The sequence below is a fragment of the Oncorhynchus tshawytscha genome, linkage group LG14 (genome assembly GCF_018296145.1).
Source record: "Oncorhynchus tshawytscha isolate Ot180627B linkage group LG14, Otsh_v2.0, whole genome shotgun sequence".
NCBI lineage: Eukaryota > Metazoa > Chordata > Actinopteri > Salmoniformes > Salmonidae > Oncorhynchus > Oncorhynchus tshawytscha.
This window is the reverse complement of record NC_056442.1, coordinates 50,668,060-50,692,646: the sequence shown is the minus strand read 5'-3', so window position 1 is coordinate 50,692,646 and position 24,587 is coordinate 50,668,060. Positions and strand designations below refer to the sequence as shown.

General features: G+C 43.0%; 1 protein-coding gene across 1 annotated transcript in view; it reads right to left on the bottom strand.

Annotated features, from left to right (window-relative positions):
- Positions 1-24,587, bottom strand: part of LOC112239057 (cGMP-dependent 3',5'-cyclic phosphodiesterase-like) — a 118,321-nt gene that overhangs the window by 37,313 nt on the left and 56,421 nt on the right. The window contains exons 12-17 of the mRNA XM_042296570.1: positions 16,749-16,879; positions 12,974-13,125; positions 12,529-12,592; positions 12,342-12,423; positions 12,059-12,233; positions 8,626-8,738 (exon numbers count right to left, since the gene is read on the bottom strand). Coding sequence (XP_042152504.1) covers positions 8,626-8,738; positions 12,059-12,233; positions 12,342-12,423; positions 12,529-12,592; positions 12,974-13,125; positions 16,749-16,879 — 717 coding nt within the window. The remainder of the gene's footprint in view (positions 1-8,625; positions 8,739-12,058; positions 12,234-12,341; positions 12,424-12,528; positions 12,593-12,973; positions 13,126-16,748; positions 16,880-24,587) is intronic.

Sequence of the window (24,587 nt, the reverse complement as noted above, 5' to 3'; positions counted from 1 at the left end):
TAACATACAGGAGAGACCAGTCAGTCAACCACATTAACATAAATGGGAGACCAGTCAGTCAACCACATTATTATACAGGAGAGACCAGTCAGTCAACCACACTATTATACAGGAGAGACCAGTCAGTCAACCACATTATTATACAGGAGAGACCAGTCAGTCAACCACATATTATACAGGAGAGAGACCAGTCAGTCAACCACATTATTATACAGGAGAGACCAGTCAGTCAACCACATTAACATACAGGAGAGACCAGTCAGTCAACCACATTATTATACAGGAGAGACCAGTCAGTCAACCACATTAACATAAAGGGAGACCAGTCAGTCAACCACATTAACATACAGGAGAGACCAGTCAGTCAACCACATTAACATAAATGGGAGACCAGTCAGTCAACCACATTATTATACAGGAGACCAGTCAGTCAACCACATTAACATACAGGAGAGACCAGTCAGTCAACCACATTAACATAAATGGGAGACCAGTCAGTCAACCACATTTATATACAGGAGAGACCAGTCAGTCAACCACACTATTATACAGGAGAGACCAGTCAGTCAACCACATTATTATAAGGAGAGACCAGTCAGTCAACCACATTATTATACAGGAGAGACCAGTCAGTCAACCACATTAACATAAATGGGCGACCAGTCAGTCAACCACATCATTATACAGGTGAGACCAGTCAGTCAACCACATTATTATACAGGAGAGACCAGGCAGTCAACCACATTAACATAAATGGGAGACCAGTCAGTCAACCACATTAACATACAGGAGAGACCAGTCAGTCAACCACACTATTATACAGGAGAGACCAGACAGTCAACCACATTATTATAGAGGAAAGACCAGTCAGTCAACCACATTATTATACAGGAGAGACCAGACAGTCAACCACATTATTATACAGGAGAGACCAGTCAGTCAACCACATTATTATACAGGAGAGACCAGTCAGTCAACCACATTATTATACAGGAGAGACCAGTCAGTCAACCACATTAACATAAATGGGTGACCAGTCAGTCAACCACATTAACATACAGGAGAGACCAGTCAGTCAACCACACTATTACACAGGAGAGACCAGTCAGTCACCCACATTATTATACAGGAGAGACCAGTCAGTCAACCACATTATTATACAGGAGAGACCAGTCAGTCAACCACATTAACATACAGGAGAGACCAGTCAGTCAACCACATTATTATACAGGAGAGACCAGTCAGTCAACCACATTAACATAAATGGGAGACCAGTCAGTCAACCACATTAACATACAGGAGAGACCAGTCAGTCAACCACATTAACATAAATGGGAGACCAGTCAGTCAACCACATTATTATACAGGAGAGACCAGTCAGTCAACCACATTATTATACAGGAGAGACCAGTCAGTCAACCACATTAACATAAATGGGAGACCAGTCAGTCAACCACATTATTATACAGGAGAGACCAGTCAGTCAACCACACTATTATACAGGAGAGACCAGTCAGTCAACCACACTATTATACAGGAGAGACCAGTCAGTCAACCACATTAACATACAGGAGAGACCAGTCAGTCAACCACATTAACATAAATGGGCGACCAGTCAGTCAACCACATCATTATACAGGTGAGACCAGTCAGTCAACCACATTATTATACAGGAGAGACCAGGCAGTCAACCACATTAACATAAATGGGAGACCAGTCAGTCAACCACATTAACATACAGGAGAGACCAGTCAGTCAACCACACTATTATACAGGAGAGACCAGACAGTCAACCACATTATTATAGAGGAAAGACCAGTCAGTCAACCACATTATTATACAGGAGAGACCAGTCAGTCAACCACATTATTATACAGGAGAGACCAGTCAGTCAACCACATTATTATACAGGAGAGACCAGTCAGTCAACCACATTATTATACAGGAGAGACCAGTCAGTCAACCACATTAACATAAATGGGTGACCAGTCAGTCAACCACATTAACATACAGGAGAGACCAGTCAGTCAACCACACTATTACACAGGAGAGACCAGTCAGTCACCCACATTATTATACAGGAAAGACCAGTCAGTCAACCACATTAACATACAGGAGAGACCAGTCAGTCAACCACATTATTATACAGGAGAGATCAGTCAGTCAACCACATTAACATAAAGGGGAGACCAGTCAGTCAACCACATTATTATACAGGAGGGACCAGTCAGTCAACCACATTAACATAAATGGGAGACCAGTCAGTCAACCACATTATTATACAGGAGAGACCAGTCAGTCAACCACATTAACATACAGGAGAGACCAGTCAGTCAACCACATTAACATAAATGGTCAGTCAACCACATTATTATACAGGAGAGACCAGTCAGTCAACCACATTATTATACAGGAGAGACCAGTCAGTCAACCATTATTATACAGGAGAGACCAGTCAGTCAACCACATTATTATACAGGAGAGACCAGTCAGTCAACCACATTAACATAAATGGGCGACCAGTCAGTCAACCACATCATTATACAGGTGAGACCAGTCAGTCAACCACATTATTATACAGGAGAGACCAGGCAGTCAACCACATTAACATAAATGGGAGACCAGTCAGTCAACCACATTATTATACAGGAGAGACCAGACAGTCAACCACATATTATACAGGAGAGACCAGACAGTCAACCACATTATTATAGAGGAAAGACCAGTCAGTCAACCACATTATTATACAGGAGAGACCAGTCAGTCAACCAACATTATTATACAGGAGAGACCAGTCAGTCAACCACATTATTATACAGGAGAGACCAGTCAGTCAACCACATTATTATACAGGAGAGACCAGTCAGTCAACCACATTAACATAAATGGGTGACCAGTCAGTCAACCACATTAACATACAGGAGAGACCAGTCAGTCAACCACACTATTACACAGGAGAGACCAGTCAGTCAACCACATTATTATACAGGAGAGACAGTCAGTCAACCACATTAACATACAGGAGAGACCAGTCAGTCAACCACATTAACATACAGGAGAGACCAGTCAGTCAACCACATTAACATAAAGAGGAGACCAGTCAGTCAACCACATTATTATACAGGAGAGACCAGTCAGTCAACCACATTATTATACAGGAGAGACCAGTCAGTCAACCACATTATTATACAGGAGAGACCAGTCAGTCAACCACATTATTATACAGGAGAGACCAGTCAGTCAACCACATTAACATAAAGAGAGACCAGTCAGTCAACCACATTATTATACAGGAGAGACCAGTCAGTCAACCACATTAACATATACAGGAGACCAGTCAGTCAACCACATCATTTATACAGGTGAGACCAGTCAGTCAACCACATTATTATACAGGAGAGACCAGTCAGTCAACCACATTAACATAAATGGGAGACCAGTCAGTCAACCACATTATTATACAGGAGAGACCAGTCAGTCAACCACATTATTATACAGGAGAGACCAGACAGTCAACCACATTATTATACAGGAGAGACCAGTCAGTCAACCACATTATTATACAGGAGAGACCAGTCAGTCAACAACATTATTATACAGGAGAGACCAGTCAGTCAACCACATTAACATAAATGGGAGACCAGTCAGTCAACCACATTATCATACAGGAGAGATCAGTCAGTCAACCACATTATTATACTGGAGAGACCAGTCAGTCAACTACATTAACATACAGGAGAGACCCATCGGTCAACCACATTATTATACAGGAGAGACCAGTCAGTCAACCACATTAACATAAAGAGGAGACAAGTCAGTCAACCACATTATTATACAGGAGAGACCAGTCAGTCAACCACATTAACATAAATGGGCGACCAGTCAGTCAACCACATCATTATACAGGTGAGACCAGTCAGTCAACCTCATTATTATACAGGAGAGACCATGCAGTCAACCACATTAACATACAGGAGAGACCAGTCAGTCAACCACATTAACATACAGGAGAGACCAGACAGTCAACCACACTATTATACAGGAGAGACCAGACAGTCAACCACATTATTATAGAGGAAAGACCAGTCAGTCAACCACATTATTATACAGGAGAGACCAGTCAGTCAACCACATTATTATACAGGAGAGACCAGTCAGTCAACCACATTATTATACAGGAGAGACCAGTCAGTCAACCACATTATTATACAGGAGAGACCAGTCAGTCAACCACATTAACATAAATGGGTGACCAGTCAGTCAACCACATTAACATACAGGAGAGACCAGTCAGTCAACCACACTATTACACAGGAGAGACCAGTCAGTCAACCACATTAACATACAGGAAAGACCAGTCAGTCAACCACATTAACATACAGGAGAGACCAGTCAGTCAACCACATTAACATAAATGGGAGACCAGTCAGTCAACCACATTATTATACAGGAGAGACCAGTCAGTCAACCACATTATTATACAGGAGAGACCAGTCAGTCAACCACATTAACATAAATGGGAGACCAGTCAGTCAACCACATCATTATACAGGAGAGACCAGTCAGTCAACCACATTATTATACAGGAGAGACCAGGCAGTCAACCACATTAACATAAATGGGAGACCAGTCAGTCAACCACATTATTATACAGGAGAGACCAGTCAGTCAACCACACTATTATACAGGAGAGACCAGACAGTCAACCACATTATTATAGGGAAAGACCAGTCAGTCAACCACATTATTATACAGGAGAGACCAGTCAGTCAACCACATTATTATACAGGAGAGACCAGTCAGTCAACCACATTATTATACAGGAGAGACCAGTCAGTCAACCACATTATTATACAGGAGAGACCAGTCAGTCAACCACATTAACATAAATGGGAGACCAGTCAGTCAACCACATTATTATACAGGAGAGACCAGTCAGTCAACCACATTATTATACAGGAGAGACCAGTCAGTCAACCACATTATTATACAGGAGAGACCAGTCAGTCAACCACATTATTATAGAGGAAAGACCAGTCAGTCAACCACATTATTATACAGGAGAGACCAGTCAGTCAACCACATTATTATACAGGAGAGACCAGTCAGTCAACCACATTATTATACAGGAGAGACCAGTCAGTCAACCACATTATTATACAGGAGAGACCAGTCAGTCAACCACATTAACATAAATGGGAGACCAGTCAGTCAACCACATTATTATACAGGAGAGACCAGTCAGTCAACCACATTAACATACAGGAGAGACCAGTCAGTCAACCACATTATTATACAGGAGAGACCAGTCAGTCAACCACATTAACATAAAGGAGAGACCAGTCAGTCAACCACATTATTATACAGGAGAGACCAGTCAGTCAACCACATTAACATAAATGGGCGACCAGTCAGTCAACCACATTATTATACAGGTGAGACCAGTCAGTCAACCACATTATTATACAGGAGAGACCAGGCAGTCAACCACATTAACATAAATGGGAGACCAGTCAGTCAACAACATTATTATACAGGAGAGACCAGTCAGTCAACCACATTATTATACAGGAGAGACCAGTCAGTCAACAACATTATTATACAGGAGAGACCAGTCAGTCAACCACATTATTATACAGGAGACCAGTCAGTCAACCACATTATTATACAGGAGAGACCAGTCAGTCAACCACATTATTATACAGGAGAGACCAGTCAGTCAACCACATTAACATACAGGAGAGACCAGTCAGTCAACCACATTATTATACAGGAGAGACCAGTCAGTCAACCACATTAACATAAAGGGAGACCAGTCAGTCAACCACATCATTATACAGGTGAGACCAGTCAGTCAACCACATTATTATACAGGAGAGACCAGGCAGTCAACCACATTAACATAAATGGGAGACCAGTCAGTCAACCACATTATTATACAGGAGAGACCAGACAGTCAACCACACTATTATACAGGAGAGACCAGACAGTCAACCACATTATTATAGAGGAAAGACCAGTCAGTCAACCACATTATTATACAGGAGAGACCAGTCAGTCAACCACATTATTATACAGGAGAGACCAGTCAGTCAACCACATTATTATACAGGAGAGAACAGTCAGTCAACCACATTATTATACAGGAGAGACCAGTCAGTCAACCACATTAACATAAATGGGTGACCAGTCAGTCAACCACATTAACATACAGGAGAGACCAGTCAGTCAACCACACTATTACACAGGAGAGACCAGTCAGTCACCCACATTATTATACAGGAAAGACCAGTCAGTCAACCACATTAACATACAGGAGAGACCAGTCAGTCAACCACATTAACATACAGGAGAGACCAGTCAGTCAACCACATTAACATAAAGAGGAGACCAGTCAGTCAACCACATTATTATACAGGAGAGACCAGGCAGTCAACCACATTAACATAAATGGGAGACCAGTCAGTCAACCACATTATTATACAGGAGAGACCAGACAGTCAACCACATTATTATACAGGAGAGACCAGTCAGTCAACCACATTAACATAAAGGACCAGACCAGTCAGTCAACCACATTATTATACAGGAGAGACCAGTCAGTCAACCACATTAACATACAGGAGAGACCAGTCAGTCAACCACATTATTATACAGGAGAGACCAGTCAGTCAACCACATTATTATACAGGAGAGACCAGTCAACCACATTAACAGGAGGAGACCAGTCAGTCAACCACATTATTATACAGGAGAGACCAGTCAGTCAACCACATTATTATACAGGAGAGACCAGTCAGTCAACCACATTATTATACAGGAGAGACCAGTCAGTCAACCACATTATTATACAGGAGAGACCAGTCAGTCAACCACATTATTATACAGGAGAGACCAGTCAGTCAACCACATTAACATAAATGGGAGACCAGTCAGTCAACCACATTATCATACAGGAGAGACCAGTCAGTCAACCACATTATTATACAGGAGAGACCAGTCAGTCAACTACATTAACATACAGGAGAGACCAGTCGTCAACCACATTATTATACAGGAGAGACCAGTCAGTCAACCACATTAACATAAAGAGGAGACCAGTCAGTCAACCACATTATTATACAGGAGAGACCAGTCAGTCAACCACATTAACATAAATGGGAGACCAGTCAGTCAACCACATCATTATACAGGTGAGACCAGTCAGTCAACCACATTATTATACAGGAGAGACCAGGCAGTCAACCACATTAACATAAATGGGAGACCAGTCAGTCAACAAATTTATTATACAGGAGAGACCAGACAGTCAACCACACTATTATACAGGAGAGACCAGACAGTCAACCACATTATTATAGAGGAAAGACCAGTCAGTCAACCACATTATTATACAGGAGAGACCAGACAGTCAACCATATTATTATACAGGAGAGACCAGTCAGTCAACCATATTATTATACAGGAGAGACCAGTCAGTCAACCACATTATTATACAGGAGAGACCAGTCAGTCAACCACATTAACATAAATGGGTGACCAGTCAGTCAACCACATTAACATACAGGAGAGACCAGTCAGTCAACCACACTATTACACAGGAGAGACCAGTCAGTCACCCACATTATTATACAGGAAAGACCAGTCAGTCAACCACATTAACATACAGGAGAGACCAGTCAGTCAACCACATTAACATACAGGAGAGACCAGTCAGTCAACCACATTAACATAAATGGGAGACCAGTCAGTCAACCACATTATTATACAGGAGAGACCAGTCAGTCAACCACACTATTATACAGGAGAGACCAGTCAGTCAACCACACTATTATACAGGAGAGACCAGTCAGTCAACCACACTATTATACAGGAGAGACCAGTCAGTCAACCACATTATTATACAGGAGAGATCAGTCAGTCAACCACATTAACATAAAGGGGAGACCAGTCAGTCAACCACATTATTATACAGGAGGGACCAGTCAGTCAACCACATTAACATAAATGGGAGACCAGTCAGTCAACCACATTAACATACAGGAGAGACCAGTCAGTCAACCACATTAACATAAATGGGAGACCAGTCAGTCAACCACATCATTATACAGGTGAGCCTAGTCAGTCAACCACATTAACATACAGGAGAGACCAGTCAGTCAACCACATTAACATAAATGGGAGACCAGTCAGTCAACCACATTATTATACAGGAGAGACCAGTCAGTCAACCACACTATTATACAGGAGAGACCAGTCAGTCAACCACACTATTATACAGGAGAGACCAGTCAGTCAACCACATTAACATACAGGAGAGACCAGTCAGTCAACCACATTATTATACAAAAAAGACCAGTCAGTCAACCACATTATTAAACAGGAGAGACCAGTCAGTCAACCACACAATTATACAGGAGAGACCAGTCAGTCAACCACACAATTATACAGGGGAGACGAGTCAGTCAACCAAGTCTGACCACAACTATATCCACACCACATCAATAGGGCACTAACCATCAGTCTCTTATCCTACTGTTTAAAACACTCTGTTTGACTTCCGCATAACTAGAATGTCAGAGATCAGCGGTTCTTGTTTAGCTTTGGGTAGTGTGTCTGACTCACGTGTGCGATGCTGATTCCACAGTAGATGGAGAAAGCAGTGGCCAGGTCCTCATCGAATCGGTTAAACCACGGTCCATTAGTCTTATTGACCAACTCAGCCACCCCAATCACCTCTGAAAGAGAGAGAGAGAGAGTAAGAGAGAGACATAGAGAGAGAGGGAGAGGGAGAAATGAGAGACAGAGAGAGAAAGATTTGTGACCTGTTGCCACAAGAAAATGTCAGCCAGTGAAGAACAAACACAATTGTAAGTACATGTATATAATCCATATTTACATGTATTTATCTCCCTTGTGTACCCTTAACCATTTGTACATCGCTACAACACCGTATATATACATAATATTGCATTTGTGTGTAATTTGAGTGTAATTTGAGTGTAATGTTTACTGTTCATTTTTATTGTTTATTTCACTTTTGTTTATTATCTACCTCACTTGCTTTGGCAATGTTAACAGGTGATGAGAAATGGAGCAGCATAGGTGATGCTGTGTATTGAATGGTTGTGTATGGAATTGTTAACACCAGTAGTGTTAGTTTAGTTGTTTACTCCAGTGTAGTGCTAGTTTAGATGTTAACACCAGTAGTGTTAGTTTAGATGTTAACACCAGTAGTGTTAGTTTAGTTGTTAACACCAGTGTAGTGTTAGTTTAGTTGTTAACACCAGTAGTGTTAGTTTAGTTGTTAACACCAGTAGTGTTAGTTTAGTTGTTAACACCAGTAGTGTTAGTTTAGATGTTAACACCAGTAGTGTTAGTTTAGATGTTAACACCAGTAGTGTTAGTTTAGATGTTAACACCAGTAGTGTTAGTTTAGATGTTAACACCAGTAGTGTTAGTTTAGTTGTTTACACCAGTAGTGTTAGTTTAGTTGTTTACACCAGTAGTGTTAGTTTAGTTGTTAACACCTGTAGTGTTAGTTTAGTTAACACCAGTAGTGTTAATTTAGATGTTAACACCAGTAGTCTTAATTTAGATGTTTACACCAGTAGTGTTAGTTTAGATGTTAACACCAGTAGTGTTAGTTTAGATGTTAACACCAGTAGTGTTAGTTTAGTTGTTTACACCAGTAGTGATAGTTTAGATGTTAACACCAGTAGTGTTAGTTTAGTTGTTAACACCAGTAGTGTTAGTTTAGTTGCTTACACCAGTAGTGTTAGTTTAGTTGTTAACACCTGTAGTGTTAGTTTAGTTAACACCAGTAGTGTTAGTTTAGATGTTAACACCAGTAGTGTTAGTTTAGTTGTTAACACCTGTAGTGTTAGTTTAGTTAACACCAGTAGTGTTAGTTTAGATGTTAACACCAGTAGTGTTAGTTTAGTTGTTTACACCAGTAGTGTTAGTTTAGTTGTTTACACCAGTAGTGTTAGTTTAGTTGTTAACACCAGTAGTGTTAGTTTAGATGTTAACACAAGTAGTGTTAGTTTAGTTGTTTACACCAGTAGTGTTAGTTTAGTTGTTAACACCAGTAGTGTTAGTTTAGATGTTAACACCAGTAGTGTTAGTTTAGTTGTTTACACCAGTAGTGTTAGTTTAGTTGTTAACACCAGTAGTGTTTGTTTAGTTGTTAACACCAGTAGTGTTAGTTTAGATGTTAACACCAGTAGTGTTAGTTTAGTTGTTTACACCAGTAGTGTTAGTTTAGTTGTTTACACCAGTAGTGTTAGTTTAGTTGTTAACACCTGTAGTGTAAGTTTAGTTAACACCAGTAGTGTTAGTTTAGTTAACACCAGTAGTGTTAGTTTAGATGTTAACACCAGTAGTGTTAGTTTAGTTGTTTACACCAGTAGTGTTAGTTTAGTTGTTTACACCAGTAGTGTTAGTTTAGTTGTTAACACCTGTAGTGTTAGTTTAGTTAACACCAGTAGTGTTAGTTTAGATGTTAACACCAGTAGTGTTAGTTTAGTTGTTTACACCAGTAGTGTTAGTTTAGTTGTTTACACCAGTAGTGTTAGTTTAGTTGTTAACACCAGTAGTGTTAGTTTAGATGTTAACACCAGTAGTGTTAGTTTAGATGTTAACACCAGTAGTGTTAGTTTAGTTGTTAACACCAGTAGTGTTAGTTTAGTTGTTAACACCAGTAGTGTTAGTTTAGTTGTTTACACCAGTAGTGTTAGTTTAGTTTACACCAGTAGTGTTAGTTTAGATGTTAACACCAGTAGTGTTAGTTTAGTTTACACCAGTAGTGTTAGTTTAGTTGTTTACACCAGTAGTGTTAGTTTAGTTGTTTACACCAGTAGTGTTAGTTTAGTTGTTAACACCTGTAGTGTTAGTTTAGATTGTTAACACCAGTAGTGTTAGTTTAGTTGTTTACACCAGTAGTGTTAGTTTAGTTGTTTACACCAGTAGTGTTAGTTTAGATGTTAAGACCCAGTAGTGTTAGTTTAGATGTTAACACAAGTAGTGTTAGTTTAGTTGTTTACACCAGTAGTGTTAATTTAGTTGTTAGCACCAGTAGTGTTAGTTTAGATGTTAACACCAGTAGTGTTAGTTTAGATGTTAACACCAGTAGTGTTAGTTTAGATGTTAACACCAGTAGTGTTAGTTTAGTTGTTTACACCAGTAGTGATAGTTTAGATGTTAACACCAGTAGTGTTAGTTTAGTTGTTTACACCAGTAGTGATAGTTTAGATGTTAACACCAGTAGTGTTAGTTTAGTTGTTTACACCAGTAGTGTTAGTTTAGTTGTTAACACCTGTAGTGTTAGTTTAGTTAACACCAGTAGTGTTAGTTTAGATGTTAACACCAGTAGTGTTAGTTTAGTTGTTTACACCAGTAGTGTTAGTTTAGTTGTTTACACCAGTAGTGTTAGTTTAGTTGTTAACACCAGTAGTGTTAGTTTAGTTGTTAACACCAGTAGTGTTAGTTTAGATGTTAACACCAGGAGTGCTAGTTTAGATGTCAACACCAGTAGTGTTAGTTTAGTTGTTTACACCAGTAGTGTTAGTTTAGTTGTTAACACCTGTAGTGTTAGTTTAGTTAACACCAGTAGTGTTAATTTAGATGTTAACACCAGTAGTCTTAATTTAGATGTTAACACCAGTAGTGTTAGTTTAGATGTTTACACCAGTAGTGTTAGTTTAGATGTTAACACCAGTAGTGTTAGTTTAGATGTTAACACCAGTAGTGTTAGTTTAGTTTACACCAGTAGTGTTAGTTTAGATGTTAACACCAGTAGTGTTAGTTTAGTTGTTTACACCAGTAGTGTTAGTTTAGTTGTTAACACCTGTAGTGTTAGTTTAGTTAACACCAGTAGTGTTAGTTTAGATGTTAACACCAGTAGTCTTAGTTTAGATGTTAACACCAGTAGTGTTAGTTTAGATGTTAACACCAGTAGTGTTAGTTTAGATGTTAACACCAGTAGTGTTAGTTTAGATGTTAACACCAGTAGTGTTAGTTTAGTTGTTAACACCAGTAGTGTTAGTTTAGTTCTCACCGTTGTTCTCGTCCTTGATGGGGAAGCAGAGGATGTTCCGTGTTCTAAACCCGGTGCTGTCGTCCACTCCTCGGTAGAACAGAGGGTGGGAGTACGCATCCTTAATGTTCAGGATCTGCCCAGTCATAGCTACGTGACCCGCTATGCCTTGGTCCGCAGGGATACGGAACTCCTTCTGCACACACAGACTATCTTTAGAATCTTCTTCTTCGTCGTTATCGGCATCATCATCATTGTAATCTTTGTAATTGTCAAACAGAGAAGTTCTATACATGTGTTCTACCTCATCATCACTGACCACACCCCCATCAAACACCTTGGCAACCAGCTCATGGCTAACTTGATCCAGTAGGAACACAGAACAACTATAGACAGAGAGAGAGAATAAGTATTCTATTCTATTTTCCTCCGCATGAGTTATTCTGGAAAGCATGTTAGCTGGTTTAGGTTGTTTTACATCAAGAACTCACATCTCTGCATCACTGAGGTTCCTGGCCTCAACTATAATCTCTTGCAACAGCACAGACACATCATCTACAGAGAGAGAGAGAGAGAGAGGGAGAGAGAGAGAGCACACACAGGGTGGGTATGGATGAATCAACAGGCTGATCTACCACAAGTAGGGTTGTATTATCAGTCTGTAGGGATTCGATCTGAGCCAGAGGAGTCAAGAGAAAAGGAGGAGACAAGAGGAGACGAGAGAAGCGAATAAAATAGTAGAGAAGAGAGAAGAAAATAGAGAAAAGAACAGAGATGAAGAGGAGAGGAGAGGAGAGGGAGAGGAGAGGAGAGGAGAGGAGAGGAGAGGAGAGGAGAGGAGAGGGAGAGGAGAGGAGAGGAGAGGAGAGGAGAGGAGAGGAGAGAGGAGGAGAGGAGAGGAGAGGGAAGAAGTACAGAGAAGGGAGGGTAACTCACCCAGATGTGTGAAGAGATTCTTGGCCACCTGTAACAGTGCCTGACACTCCACTTTGAGTTTCTGTTCTTTCTGGAAGGCCAGTGTGGAGGTGAGGACAGTGGAGGTGTAACAGAAGCAGTGCTGGATTGTATGTTCATCCGCCTCTGTGTGTCTACACAGAGAGAACACATTTGTATCCAAAATGAAACATTGAATTCCAAAGTGGAGAAAAGTTGACCGATCAATAGAATGTGTTTAAACAGGCCACAGGGATAGACTAAATGCCTCAGCTGTTACAATAACATCAGTTACACAACTCTGCCTGCAGATGGCAACACCTCACCACTCTGATCACTATAGAGGAGAGACCAGCAGAATGTCAATACCAGGGAAAAACTGTGGTCATTCTAGACTAGAGGACTTGATTATGAAGGATTTATTTTTCAGGTCAGGTCACATAATCAGGAAAAACGATTCCCTCATCCCTCAATCACCACTCTAGAGAAACTCAACCTCTGAGTCTGGGCTGTTTCTGACAGTAGGCTGGCGCTAGACCCTGATTGGCTTGTTGGCACAAAGAATCAGTAGGCTATCTGGAATGCAGATTCCTCTAAGCCTGGAAGCATCAGATATCTGTCTGGCAGAACAAACGGCATGTGATAGGAGGATAGAACCGGGAAGGGGACGAGAGGGGCCGGGTGGAATGAGAGACAGATGGAGAGAGTGTAATAGAGGTGGAAAGGGACAAGTGTGATTGATAGAGATATTTAGAGGAAAGTGTAGTAGAGTGGGGGCTGTTGACTGACAACTGAGGTGAAAGATGGATGGAGGGACAGAGGGAGGGAGGGACGGAGGGAGGGATGGAGGGACAGAGGGATGGATAGATGGAGGGATGGATGGATGGACAGAGGGAGGGATGGAGGGGGAGAGGAGGGATGGATGGACAGGGGATGGATGGAGGGGGGAGGGATAGAGGGGGGATGGAGGGAGGGGGAGGGACAGACAGAGGGAGGGATGGATGGATGGAGGGATGGAGGGATGGATGGAGGGTTGGATGGATGGGGTGGAAAAACGGACTCTGAATTAAAGGTTAAATTCATGGTAAATAGTGCTGTTGGATTTGTACTGTCTCCATTCTCTCCTACTAACCAGGGACGGATTCAGACCTGGGACATCAGGTGAGTGAACCCGCCAAGCCAATCAGCAACATTAACAAATCAATGAACTAGCATCAGTATTTCAGCCCTCGAGGGGTTAATGATTAGCCCCGCCCTACAACATGGGAGGCAGGTGGGAGAGAGGAATTAGAGGAAGATACAGATGATGAGAGAGGGATGAGAAAGAGGGATGATGAGAGAGATGATGGTAGAGTGGGATGATTAGAGAGAGGGATGATGGGAGAGAGGGATGATGAGAGGGAGGATGACAGAGAAGGATGATGAGAGAGGGATGATGGGAGAGAGGGATGATGAGAGGGAGAATGAAAGAGAGAGAGGGATGATGAGAGACGAGATATAGGGATGATGGGAAAGAAGGATAATGAGAGGGATAATGGGAAAGAAGGATAGGAAAAAGGAGTAAGTTATACTGGAAATAGCAGAAATAAGTGGATAAACTCATCTGCTACACAGTTCACTAATAATCCCCTACATATCCAGTCTGTCAGTGTTACTATGGAGACTGTATTCAGCCCTATCATTAGCCCCCACTGAGGATACTATGGGATGTCTTCCTCTCAGATTCTAGCCAAGATCCTGTCACTGTGTGTGTGTGTGTGAGAATGTGTGTGTTGAGGGGTAATAACTCTTTGAAACGAAGAGATGAGTGGCTTTATTCTCCAGCCACTATAATATCATTAGAAATGTATAACAGAGAAAGAGAGGCAGGAACAGACAGGAAGAGGCAGAAACAGACAGGAGGAGGCAGGAACAGATGGGAAGAGGCAGGAACAGACAGGAGGAGGCAGGAACAGACAGGAAGAGGCAGGAACAGATGGGAAGAGGCAGGAACAGACAGGAGGAGGCAGGAACAGACAGGAAGAGGCAGGAACAGACAGGAAGAGGCAGGAACAGACAGGAAGAGGCAGGAACAGGCAGGAAGAGGCAGGAACAGAGGAACAGACAGGAGGAGGCAGGAACAGACAGGAAGAGGCAGGAACAGACAGGAGGAACAGGCAGGAACAGGCAGGAACAGACAGGAAGAGGCAGGAACAGACAGGAAGAGGCAGGAACAGAAGGAGGCAGGAACAGACAGGAAGAGGCAGGAACAGACAGGAAGAGGCAGGAAGAGGCAGGAACAGACAGGAAGAGGCAGGAACAGACGGGAAGAGGCAGGAACAGACGGGAAGAGGCAGGAACAGACAGGAAGAGGCAGGAACAGACGGAAGAGGCAGGAACAGACAGGAAGAGGCAGGAACAGACAGGAGAGGCAGGAAGAGGCAGGAACAGACAGGAAGAGGCAGGAACAGACGGGAAGAGGCAGGAACAGACGGGAAGAGGCAGGAACAGACGGGAAGAGGCAGGAACAGACGGCAAGAGGCAGGAACAGACGGGAAGAGGCAGGAACAGACAGGAAGAGGCAGGAACAGACAGGAAGAGGCAGGAACAGACAGGAAGAGGCAGGAAGAGACAGGAAGAGGCAGGAAGAGGCAGGAACAGACGGGAAGAGACAGGAACATACGGGAAGAGGCAGGAACATACGGGAAGAGGCAGGAACAGACAGGAAGAGGCAGGAACAGACAGGAAGAGGCAGGAACAGACAGGAAGAGGCAGGAACAGACAGGAAGAGGCAGGAACAGACAGGAAGAGGCAGGAACAGACAGGAAGAGGCAGGAACAGACAGGAAGAGGCAGGAACAGACAGGAAGAGGCAGGAGCAGACAGGAAGAGGCAGGAAGAGGCAGGAACATACGGGAAGAGGCAGGAACCGACGGAAGAGGCAGGAACAGACAGGAAGAGGCAGGAACAGACGGGAAGAGGCAGGAACAGACAGGAAGAGGCAGGAGCAGACAGGAAGAGAGGCAGGAAGAGGCAGGAACAGACAGGAAGAGGCAGGAACATACGGGAAGAGGCAGGAACCGACGGAAGAGGCAGGAACAGACAGGAAGAGGCAGGAACAGACAGGAAAAGGCAGGAACAGACAGGAAGGGAAAAGGCAGACTGGAAGAGGCAGGAACAGAGGAAGGGAAAAAGCAGATGAGGAGGAAGTGAGAGAGAAGAAATATGACAGAAGGAGGAAGATAAATGTTTTCAGAGTCTAGAGCCAAAACGTCAGCAGAGAGCTTACTGGGATTACTGCTGTCCTTAGCAATACTTCACCTCCCTCTCTGTGTGTGTGTGTGTATGTGTGTATGTTTGTGTGTGTGTGTGTGTGTGTGTGTGTGTGTGTGTGTGTGTGTGTGTGTGTGTGTGTGTGTGAGAGCCCCTTGAGAATGTCTGTGTGTCTGCTGAGTTGGCCAGTTGGCGTGCTGGCTTGGCGTACGTGTGTGTGTGTTGGCAGTGTGTATCCAGGGCAGGTTTGAAACTCCTGTTGTAGGGGCTGTGGAGAAACACTCAAACATATTGATTAATGGGGCATCGTCTGGTACACACACGCACCTAAGGGTGCCGACCTCTCATTGGTCCTCTGCCACTGGAGCTGTTATGTTATCTCTTGAACCCAGAGGTCTATTAGAATGCATTCTCCTCACTGTGTGTGTGTGTGTGTGTGTGTGTGTGTGTGTGTGTGTGTGTGTGTGTGTGTGTGTGTGTGTGTGTGTGCGTGCGTGCGTGCGTGCGTGCGTGCGTGCGTGTCTCACCGTTGTCCTCCCTGCTTGTTGAAGGCGCAGGCTAGTGCAACCACCTGGCCAGTGGCTCTGCTAACCACAGGGACACACAGCAGAGAGGACACCTCACTGTCCAGCATACTGGACAGCTGTCTACACTCATCCTAGAGGGAGAGACAGGGAGAGGATGAGAGAGATATTTTTAGGTTTTCTTTAATGATACATCCTCATTTCATTAAAACCCCAATTTAAAAAAAAAACAAATATCTCCTGTACTGCCTACTCACCTTGTCCTTTACCCCCGATACAAAACAAACCACACATCACAATAACCAAAACCTCACCACTTCCACAGCTGTACATCCAACAGCTGTACATCTCTTCCACAGCTGTCTTCCACAGCTGTACATCCATCTTCCACAGCTGTAACCCCCATCTTCCACAGCTGTACATCCAACCCATCTTCCACAGCTGTACATCCAACCCATCTTCCACAGCTGTACATCCAACCCATCTTCCACAGCTGTACATCCAACCCAGCTCTTCCACAGCTTCCACAGCTGTATATCCAACCCATCTTCCACAGCTGTATATCCAACCCATCTTCCACAGCTGTACATCCAACCCATCTTCCACAGCTGTACAGACATCCCCCCAACATTCCATACCTCCTGAAACATCTCCACACTTGTTATAAATCTATAGAACTTAAATTCCAACCTGGAGGGCCTTGCGAAAGTATTCATCCCCCTTGGCGTTTTTCCTATCTTGTTGCACTTGTAATTTGAATTGATTTTTATTTGGATTTCATGTAATGGACATACACAAAATAGTCCAAATTGGTGAAGTGAAATGAGAAAAATAACTTGTTTAAACCCCCCAAAAAAAATGAAAAGTGGTGTGTGTATATGTATTCACCCCCTTTGCTATGAAGCCCCTGAATAAGATCTGGTGCAACCAATTACCTTCAGAAGTCACATAATTAGTTGAATAAAGTCCACCTGTGTGCAATATAAGTGTCACATGATCTGTCACATGATCTCAGTATATATACACCTGTTCTGACCTCAGAGTCTGCAACACCACTAAACAAGAGGCACCACCAAGCAAGTGGCATCATGAAGATCAAGGAGCTCTCCAAACAGGTCAGGGACAAAGTTGTGGAGAAGTACAGATCAGGGTTGGGTTATAAAAAAATATTCCAAATTTTGAACATCCCACGGAGCACCATTAAATCCATTATTAAAAAATTAAAGAATATGGCACCCTAACAAACCTGCCAAGAGAGGGCCGCCTACCAAAATTCACAGACCAGGCAAGGAGGGCATTAATCAGAGAGGCAACAAAGAGACCAAAGATAACCCTGAAGGTGCTGCAAAGCTCCACAGCGGAGACTGGAGTATCTGTCCATAGGACCACTTTAAGCATTACACGCCACAGAGCTGGGCTTTACGGAAGTGTGGCCAGAAAGAACAATAAGTAAAAGTGTCTGGTGTTCGCCAAGAGGCATGTGGGAGACTCCCTAAACATGTGGAAGAAGATACTCTGGTCAGATGAGACCAGATTTGGCCATCAAGGAAAACGCTATGTCTGGTGCAAACTCAAAACCTCTCATCACCCTGAGAATACCATCCCCACATTGGTGGCAGCATCATGCTGTGGGGATGTTTTTAATCGGCAGGGACTGGGAAACTGGTCAGAACTGAAGGAATGATGGAATGACGCTAAGTACAGGGAAATTCTTGAGGGAAACCTGTTTCAGTCTTCCAGAGATTTGAGACTGGGACAGAGGTTCAACTTCCAGCAGGAGTGTGCTAAAGCAACACTTGAGTGTTTTATGGGGAAACATTTAAATGTCTTGGGATGGCCTAGTCAAAGCCCTGACCTCAATCCAATTGAGAATCTGTTGTATGACTTAAAGATTGCTGTACATCAGCGGAACCCATCCAACTTGAAGGAGCTGGAGCAGTGATGCCTTGAAGAATGGGCAACAATCCCAGTGGCTAGATGTGCCAAGCTTATAGAGACATACCCCAAGAGACTTGCAGCTGTAATTGCTGCAAAAGGTGTCTCTACAAAGTATTGACTTGGGAGGGGGAGGGACAGTTATCCTCAAGTTTCCTGTTTTTGTCTGATTTCTTATTTGTTTCACAATACAAAATATGTTGCATCTCAAAGTGGTAGGCATGTTGTGTAAATCAAATGATACAACCCCCCCCACCCCAAATCTATTTTAATTACAGGTTGTAAGGTAAACAAAATAGGGAAAATGCCAAGGGGGTGAATACCTTTGCAAGCCACTATAAGGTGCAGAGACCATCGCATTAGATAATAGTAAAGGGTCTGTTATCCCTCCACCTTTGACCCTGTTCCTCCTTGTTAGCTAAATAGCCAACTTTGCCTGAGCAAACAGAAAATTCAACAACACACATTTGGCCTTTTCCTTGTACACCATTACAAACATCCCAACAGTAAACTCCACCCCCAACCTCTCACACAGACATTCCAACAGAGACATGAATTGCATTAGACAGATACTCATGGTCCACTCTATCAAAAGTCTTCTCTTGGTCTAAAGAGACCAGTCTAAAGTTCACATTAGAACCTCTTCAACATGTCCCTGACTAAGAACAAGTTGTCCGTGAATGAGGGTCCCGGTACACAATACGTCTGGTCCTTGTGTACAATAGAGTCCAGATGGGACTTCAGTATGTTAGCGAGGACCTTGGCAAATAGCTTGTAGTCCGCACAGACCAATGCCACAGGCCTCCAGTTCTTAAGTTCACACAAGTACCGATTTTTGGGATGGAGAGTCAGAGCCGCCCGACGACAGCTCATCGGCAACTCTCCTGCCCTGACGCATTCACGCAACATGCAAAATAAGTCCAGTCCAATTATTCCCCAGAATTGTTTTTATTAAACTCCACTGGGAGTCCATCGACCCCCGGTGCAAGGCTGGGAGACATCTGGGTTCCGGCCTCTGCCAGTTCATGGGACAACAGCGGAATGTCCATTTCATCCCTCTGTGCCAGAGAGAGCTTACGGAGTTCTGCAAACAAAACCTGAGCACACATAGAATCACACAGTTCTGCCCTATACAACTCAGTATAAAACTCCACAGTCCGCATCTCCCCCACCACAGAGGTCATCCGCCCATCAGACAGCCGCATCTCCCCCACCACAGAGGTCACCCGCCCATCAGACAGCCGTAGACATTGCATACCCTTGGCTTCACCACTCTGTCTTTCCAAACCAAAGAAGGAGGACCTGGGAGCTTCCATCTTCTTGAGGATGGAGAACCTGGCTCTTACAAGTGCTCCCTTTGCTTTAACCTGGAAAAACCTGCCCAGGTCCCTATGTAATTCAGCTAAATTTGCCTGGAGGCCTACATTTCCTTGCCCCACCAGCTCTACCTCTACCTCCACCTCACTGATACTATGCTTGAGTTCCCCCAAATACTCTCCTAGCCTCTGAGGATGAGAGAGCTGTGTACTGTTGACAGAACAAAAACATTTTCACTTTTCCCACATCCCACTATTGACTCAGAAAATAATACTCCTCTCTTTTCTGCCCCCAACTTTCCCAAAAAGTCTGGACACCTGAGCAAAAGTGGCATCTTCTAAGATCTTTACATTAAACTTCCAATAGGATGCATGGCGAGGCCCTGGTGAAATAGACAGCCGAGCCATGGTTATGTGGTGCTCCATGGTTATGTGGTGCTCCTTCACCCATGTTTACTGTCTTGTGTTGGAATGTCTAGTTCTCCAAACATCCACTTGGTCAAACTGATTGATGTCCTTTAACATCCCCACTGAGCCTGAATGAGGTTCCTCCCCATTTCTGTCTTTCATAAAATCCATCGTACAGTTACAATCCCTGCTGACCACCAGCACCTCCTCAGGTTCTACCTGTGAGAGTTCCTGTCTAAGACAGCCAAACAAAAGCCCCCTCTCTCTCTCCCTGTGTTAGGTGCATACATAAAACCCCTGTTGTTCATTTCTGCTTTTACTACAAGCAATCTAGTCCCCTAGCCTCCCATTTGAGGGGCACATTTTAACGGCCAGACCCAGTGCAAAAAAGACTGCCACCCCTGCACTAACATTTGCTCCATGGCTCAGCACACTTTCCCCCTTTCCACCAGAGCCCCCAATCGACTTCATTCACCACATCACTATGCGTCTCCTGCAGAAACAACACTTGTAGTTTGTTTTGTTTCATGTACTCACCTAACAGATTCCTCTTTTCCTGCATCTCTGGCGCCATTTATATGAACCTCTCTTGGGTAGTAAACTGCCTGTTACTCAGGCCCAGAAGCTAGGATATGCATATAATTGGTAGATTTGAATAGAAAACACTCTAAAGTTTCTAAAACTGTTAACCTCTCTAGGGTAGCGTCCCACTTGTCAACAGCCAGTGAAAGTGCATGGCGCCAAATTCAAAACAACAGAAATCCCATAATTAAAATTCCTCAAACATACACCATTTTAAAGATACACTTGTTGTAAATCCAGCCACAGTGTCCGATTTCAAAAAGGCTTTACAACGAAAGCAAACCAAACGATTATGCTAGGTCAGAGCCAAGTCACAGAAAAACACAGCCATTTTTCTAGCCAAAGAGAGGAGTCACAAAAAGCAGAAATATAGCTAAAATTAATCACTAACCTTTGATGATCTTCATCAGACGACACTCATAGGACTTCATGTTACACAATACATGTATGTTTTGTTCGGTAAAGTTCATATTTATATCCAAAAATCTGAGTTTACATTGGCGCGTTATGTTCAGTAGTTCCAAAACATCCGGTGATTTTGCAGAGAGCCACATAAATTTACAGAAATACTCATAATAAACATTGATAAACGATACAAAATATACTTCTCCTTAACCGCTGTGTCAGATTTAAAAGAAACTTTACGGAAAAAGCAAACCATGCAATAATGTGAGTACGGCAAATCAAGCCAAATTGATATCCGCCATGTTGGAGTCAGCATTAGTCAGAAATAGCATTATAAATATTCACTTACCTTTGATGATCTTCCTCAGAATACCCTCCCAGGAATCCCAGTTCCACAATAAATGTTTTTGTTTGATAATGTTCATAATTTATGTCCAAATAGATACTTTTGTTAGCGTGTTTTGTAAACAAATCCAAAGTCACGAAGCGCGTTCACTAGGAGCAGACGAAATGTCAAAAAGTTCTGTTACAGTCCGTAGAAACATGTCAAACGAAGTATAGGATCAATCTTTAGGATGTTTTTAACATAAATCTTCAATAATGTTCCAACCGGAGAACTCCTTTGTCTGTAGAAAAGCAATGGAACGAGAGCTACCTCTCACGTGAATGAGCGTCACGAGCCTGTGGCTCTCTGCCAGACCACTGACTCAAAAAGCCCTTATGAGTCCCTCCTTTACAGTAGAAGCCTCAAACAAGTTTCTAAAGACTGTTGACATCTAGTGGAAGCCTTAGGAAGTGCAACATGACCCTATAGACACTGTGTATTCGATAGGGCAAGAGTCGAACAACAACAAACCTCAGATTTCCCACTTCCTGGTTGGATTTTTTTCTCAGGTTTTTGCCTGCCATATGAGTTCTGTTATACTCACAGACATCATTCAAACAGTTTTAGAAACTTCAGAGTGTTGTCTATTCAAATCGACTAATTATATGCATATTCTAGCTTTTATGGCAGAGTAGCAGGCAGTTTAATTTGGGCACGCTTTTCATCCAAAATTCCCAATGCTGCCCTCTACCCTAGAGCAGTTAAAATTATAACAGTATAACAGAACTGATATGGCAGGCAAAACCCCGAGGACAAACCACCCCCCCCCCAAAAAAAATCCGCCTGCCACTGTTTTTAATGGCTGTCACTTTTATTATAAGGCGAAGTCCTCCCAGATTGCTGTTCCTAGGGCTTCCACTAGATGTCAACAGTCTTTAGAAAGAGTTTCATGCTGGTTTTTGGAAAAATGAGCCAGAAATTGTAGTTTTTCTAGGGGGCTCCCATTTTGACTGCCGTGTTTCCAAGCGTGTGGAAAAGAGAGCGTTCTTTGGTGTTTTTCTCCGGTAAAGGCAATAACGATTCTCTGTCTTAAATTTGATTGTTTATTTGCATATTAGGGTACCTAAGGTTTGATTATAAACGTTGTTTGACTTGTTTGGAAAAGTTTATTAGTAACGTTTGGGATTCATTTTGTATGCATTTTGATGGTTTGAAACTGGGTGGATTATTGACTGAAGCGCGCCAGCTAAACTGAGTTTTTATGGATATAAAGAAGGACATTATCGAACAAAAGGACCATTTGTGATGTAACTGGAACCTTTTGGAGTGCCAACAGAAGAAGATCATCAAAGGTTAGGCATTTATTATATCACTATTTCTGACTTTTGTGGCCACCTGCCTGGTTGAAATGTGTTTTTCATGCTTTTGTACACGGGGCGCTGTCCTCAGATAATCGCATGGTGTGCTTTCGCCATAAAGCCTTTTTGAAATCTGACACAGCGGCTGGATCAACAAGAAGTTAAGCTTTATTTTGATAGTATTACACTTGTGATTTAACGAAAGTGAAATATTTATAATTCTGTAGTTTGGATTTCGCGCTCTGCAATTTCACCGGATGTTGGCCAGGTGGGACGCTACCATCATGCCCATAAGAAGTTAAGCGAGCCTACCTGAAGAGTCGCCATAAGAAGTTAAGCGAGCCTACCTGAAGAGTCTCCATAAGAAGTTAAGCGAGCCTACCTGAAGAGTCTCCATAAGAAGTTAAGCGAGCCTACCTGAAGAGTCTCCATAAGAAGTTAAGCGAGCCTACCTGAAGAGTCTCCATAAGAAGTGGGACAAAAGCCAGCAAAGAAAGAGACCAATAGCAAAGCTCAAAAAGTCCCAGTGCCAGAAAATAAATATTCATCTAAACAGTGTCTGAAGGTTGACCCTTACACACTGTTGTGAATCACTTCCTCAACCTAAAACATTTCCTGGGTGAGAGGACACCATGCCCCTCATTTTTCCTAGCGTGTTGTACTGATCTTATAAACTTTCCCGTATCGCAAAAAAAGGTTTCATAATTAACCTTTTCCCCTATTGTTTCATTCAGGAACCTTGACTGTTCCCTCACCGTGTACTTTGACCCCTCTGCCTGACTGGCTGTCAGCTCTGGACCCATTGAGGAGGATTCTGAAAAGAACACCTCGTCATCGTCCTCAGACTCACCTTCTTCCTCCTCATCTCCATCTCCTATCCTGACCACCTGCCCTTTCTCTCTAGTCGGGCCCCCCTCCCCCCCAGCACAAGGCAAAGGTTCCTTGGTGCCTTTGAACACACCAGCCTCTCCCCTGACTAGACCCAGCCTCATCTACACCACCATCCATGTCATGACTAGACCCAGTCTCATCTCCACCACCATTCATGACCTGACTAGACCCAGCCTCATCTACACCACCATCCATGACCTGACTAGACCCAGCCTCATCTCCACCACCATCCATAACATGACTAGACCCAGCCTCATCTACACCACCATCTATAACATGACTAGACCCAGCCTCATCTACACCACCATATCTAGCATAACTAGACCCAGCCTCATCTACACCACCATCCATGACATAACTAGACCCAGCCTCATCTACACCACCATCTAAAGCAGGCCTGGGCAATTATTTCCATGGAGGGCCACATTAGAATATATTTTTGCCATCGTGGGCCGGAATCATATTACAGGATTATACATCATATGACTGTGTTGACAGATATATCTACTGTAAATCACGTCCAGATAGGCTACTTATTTAACTTTCTTAACATGCACAGAAATAAACCACATCCATGTTCTCCTTTTGGTAGGTATTTTAATTATTAAACACGCAATGAACT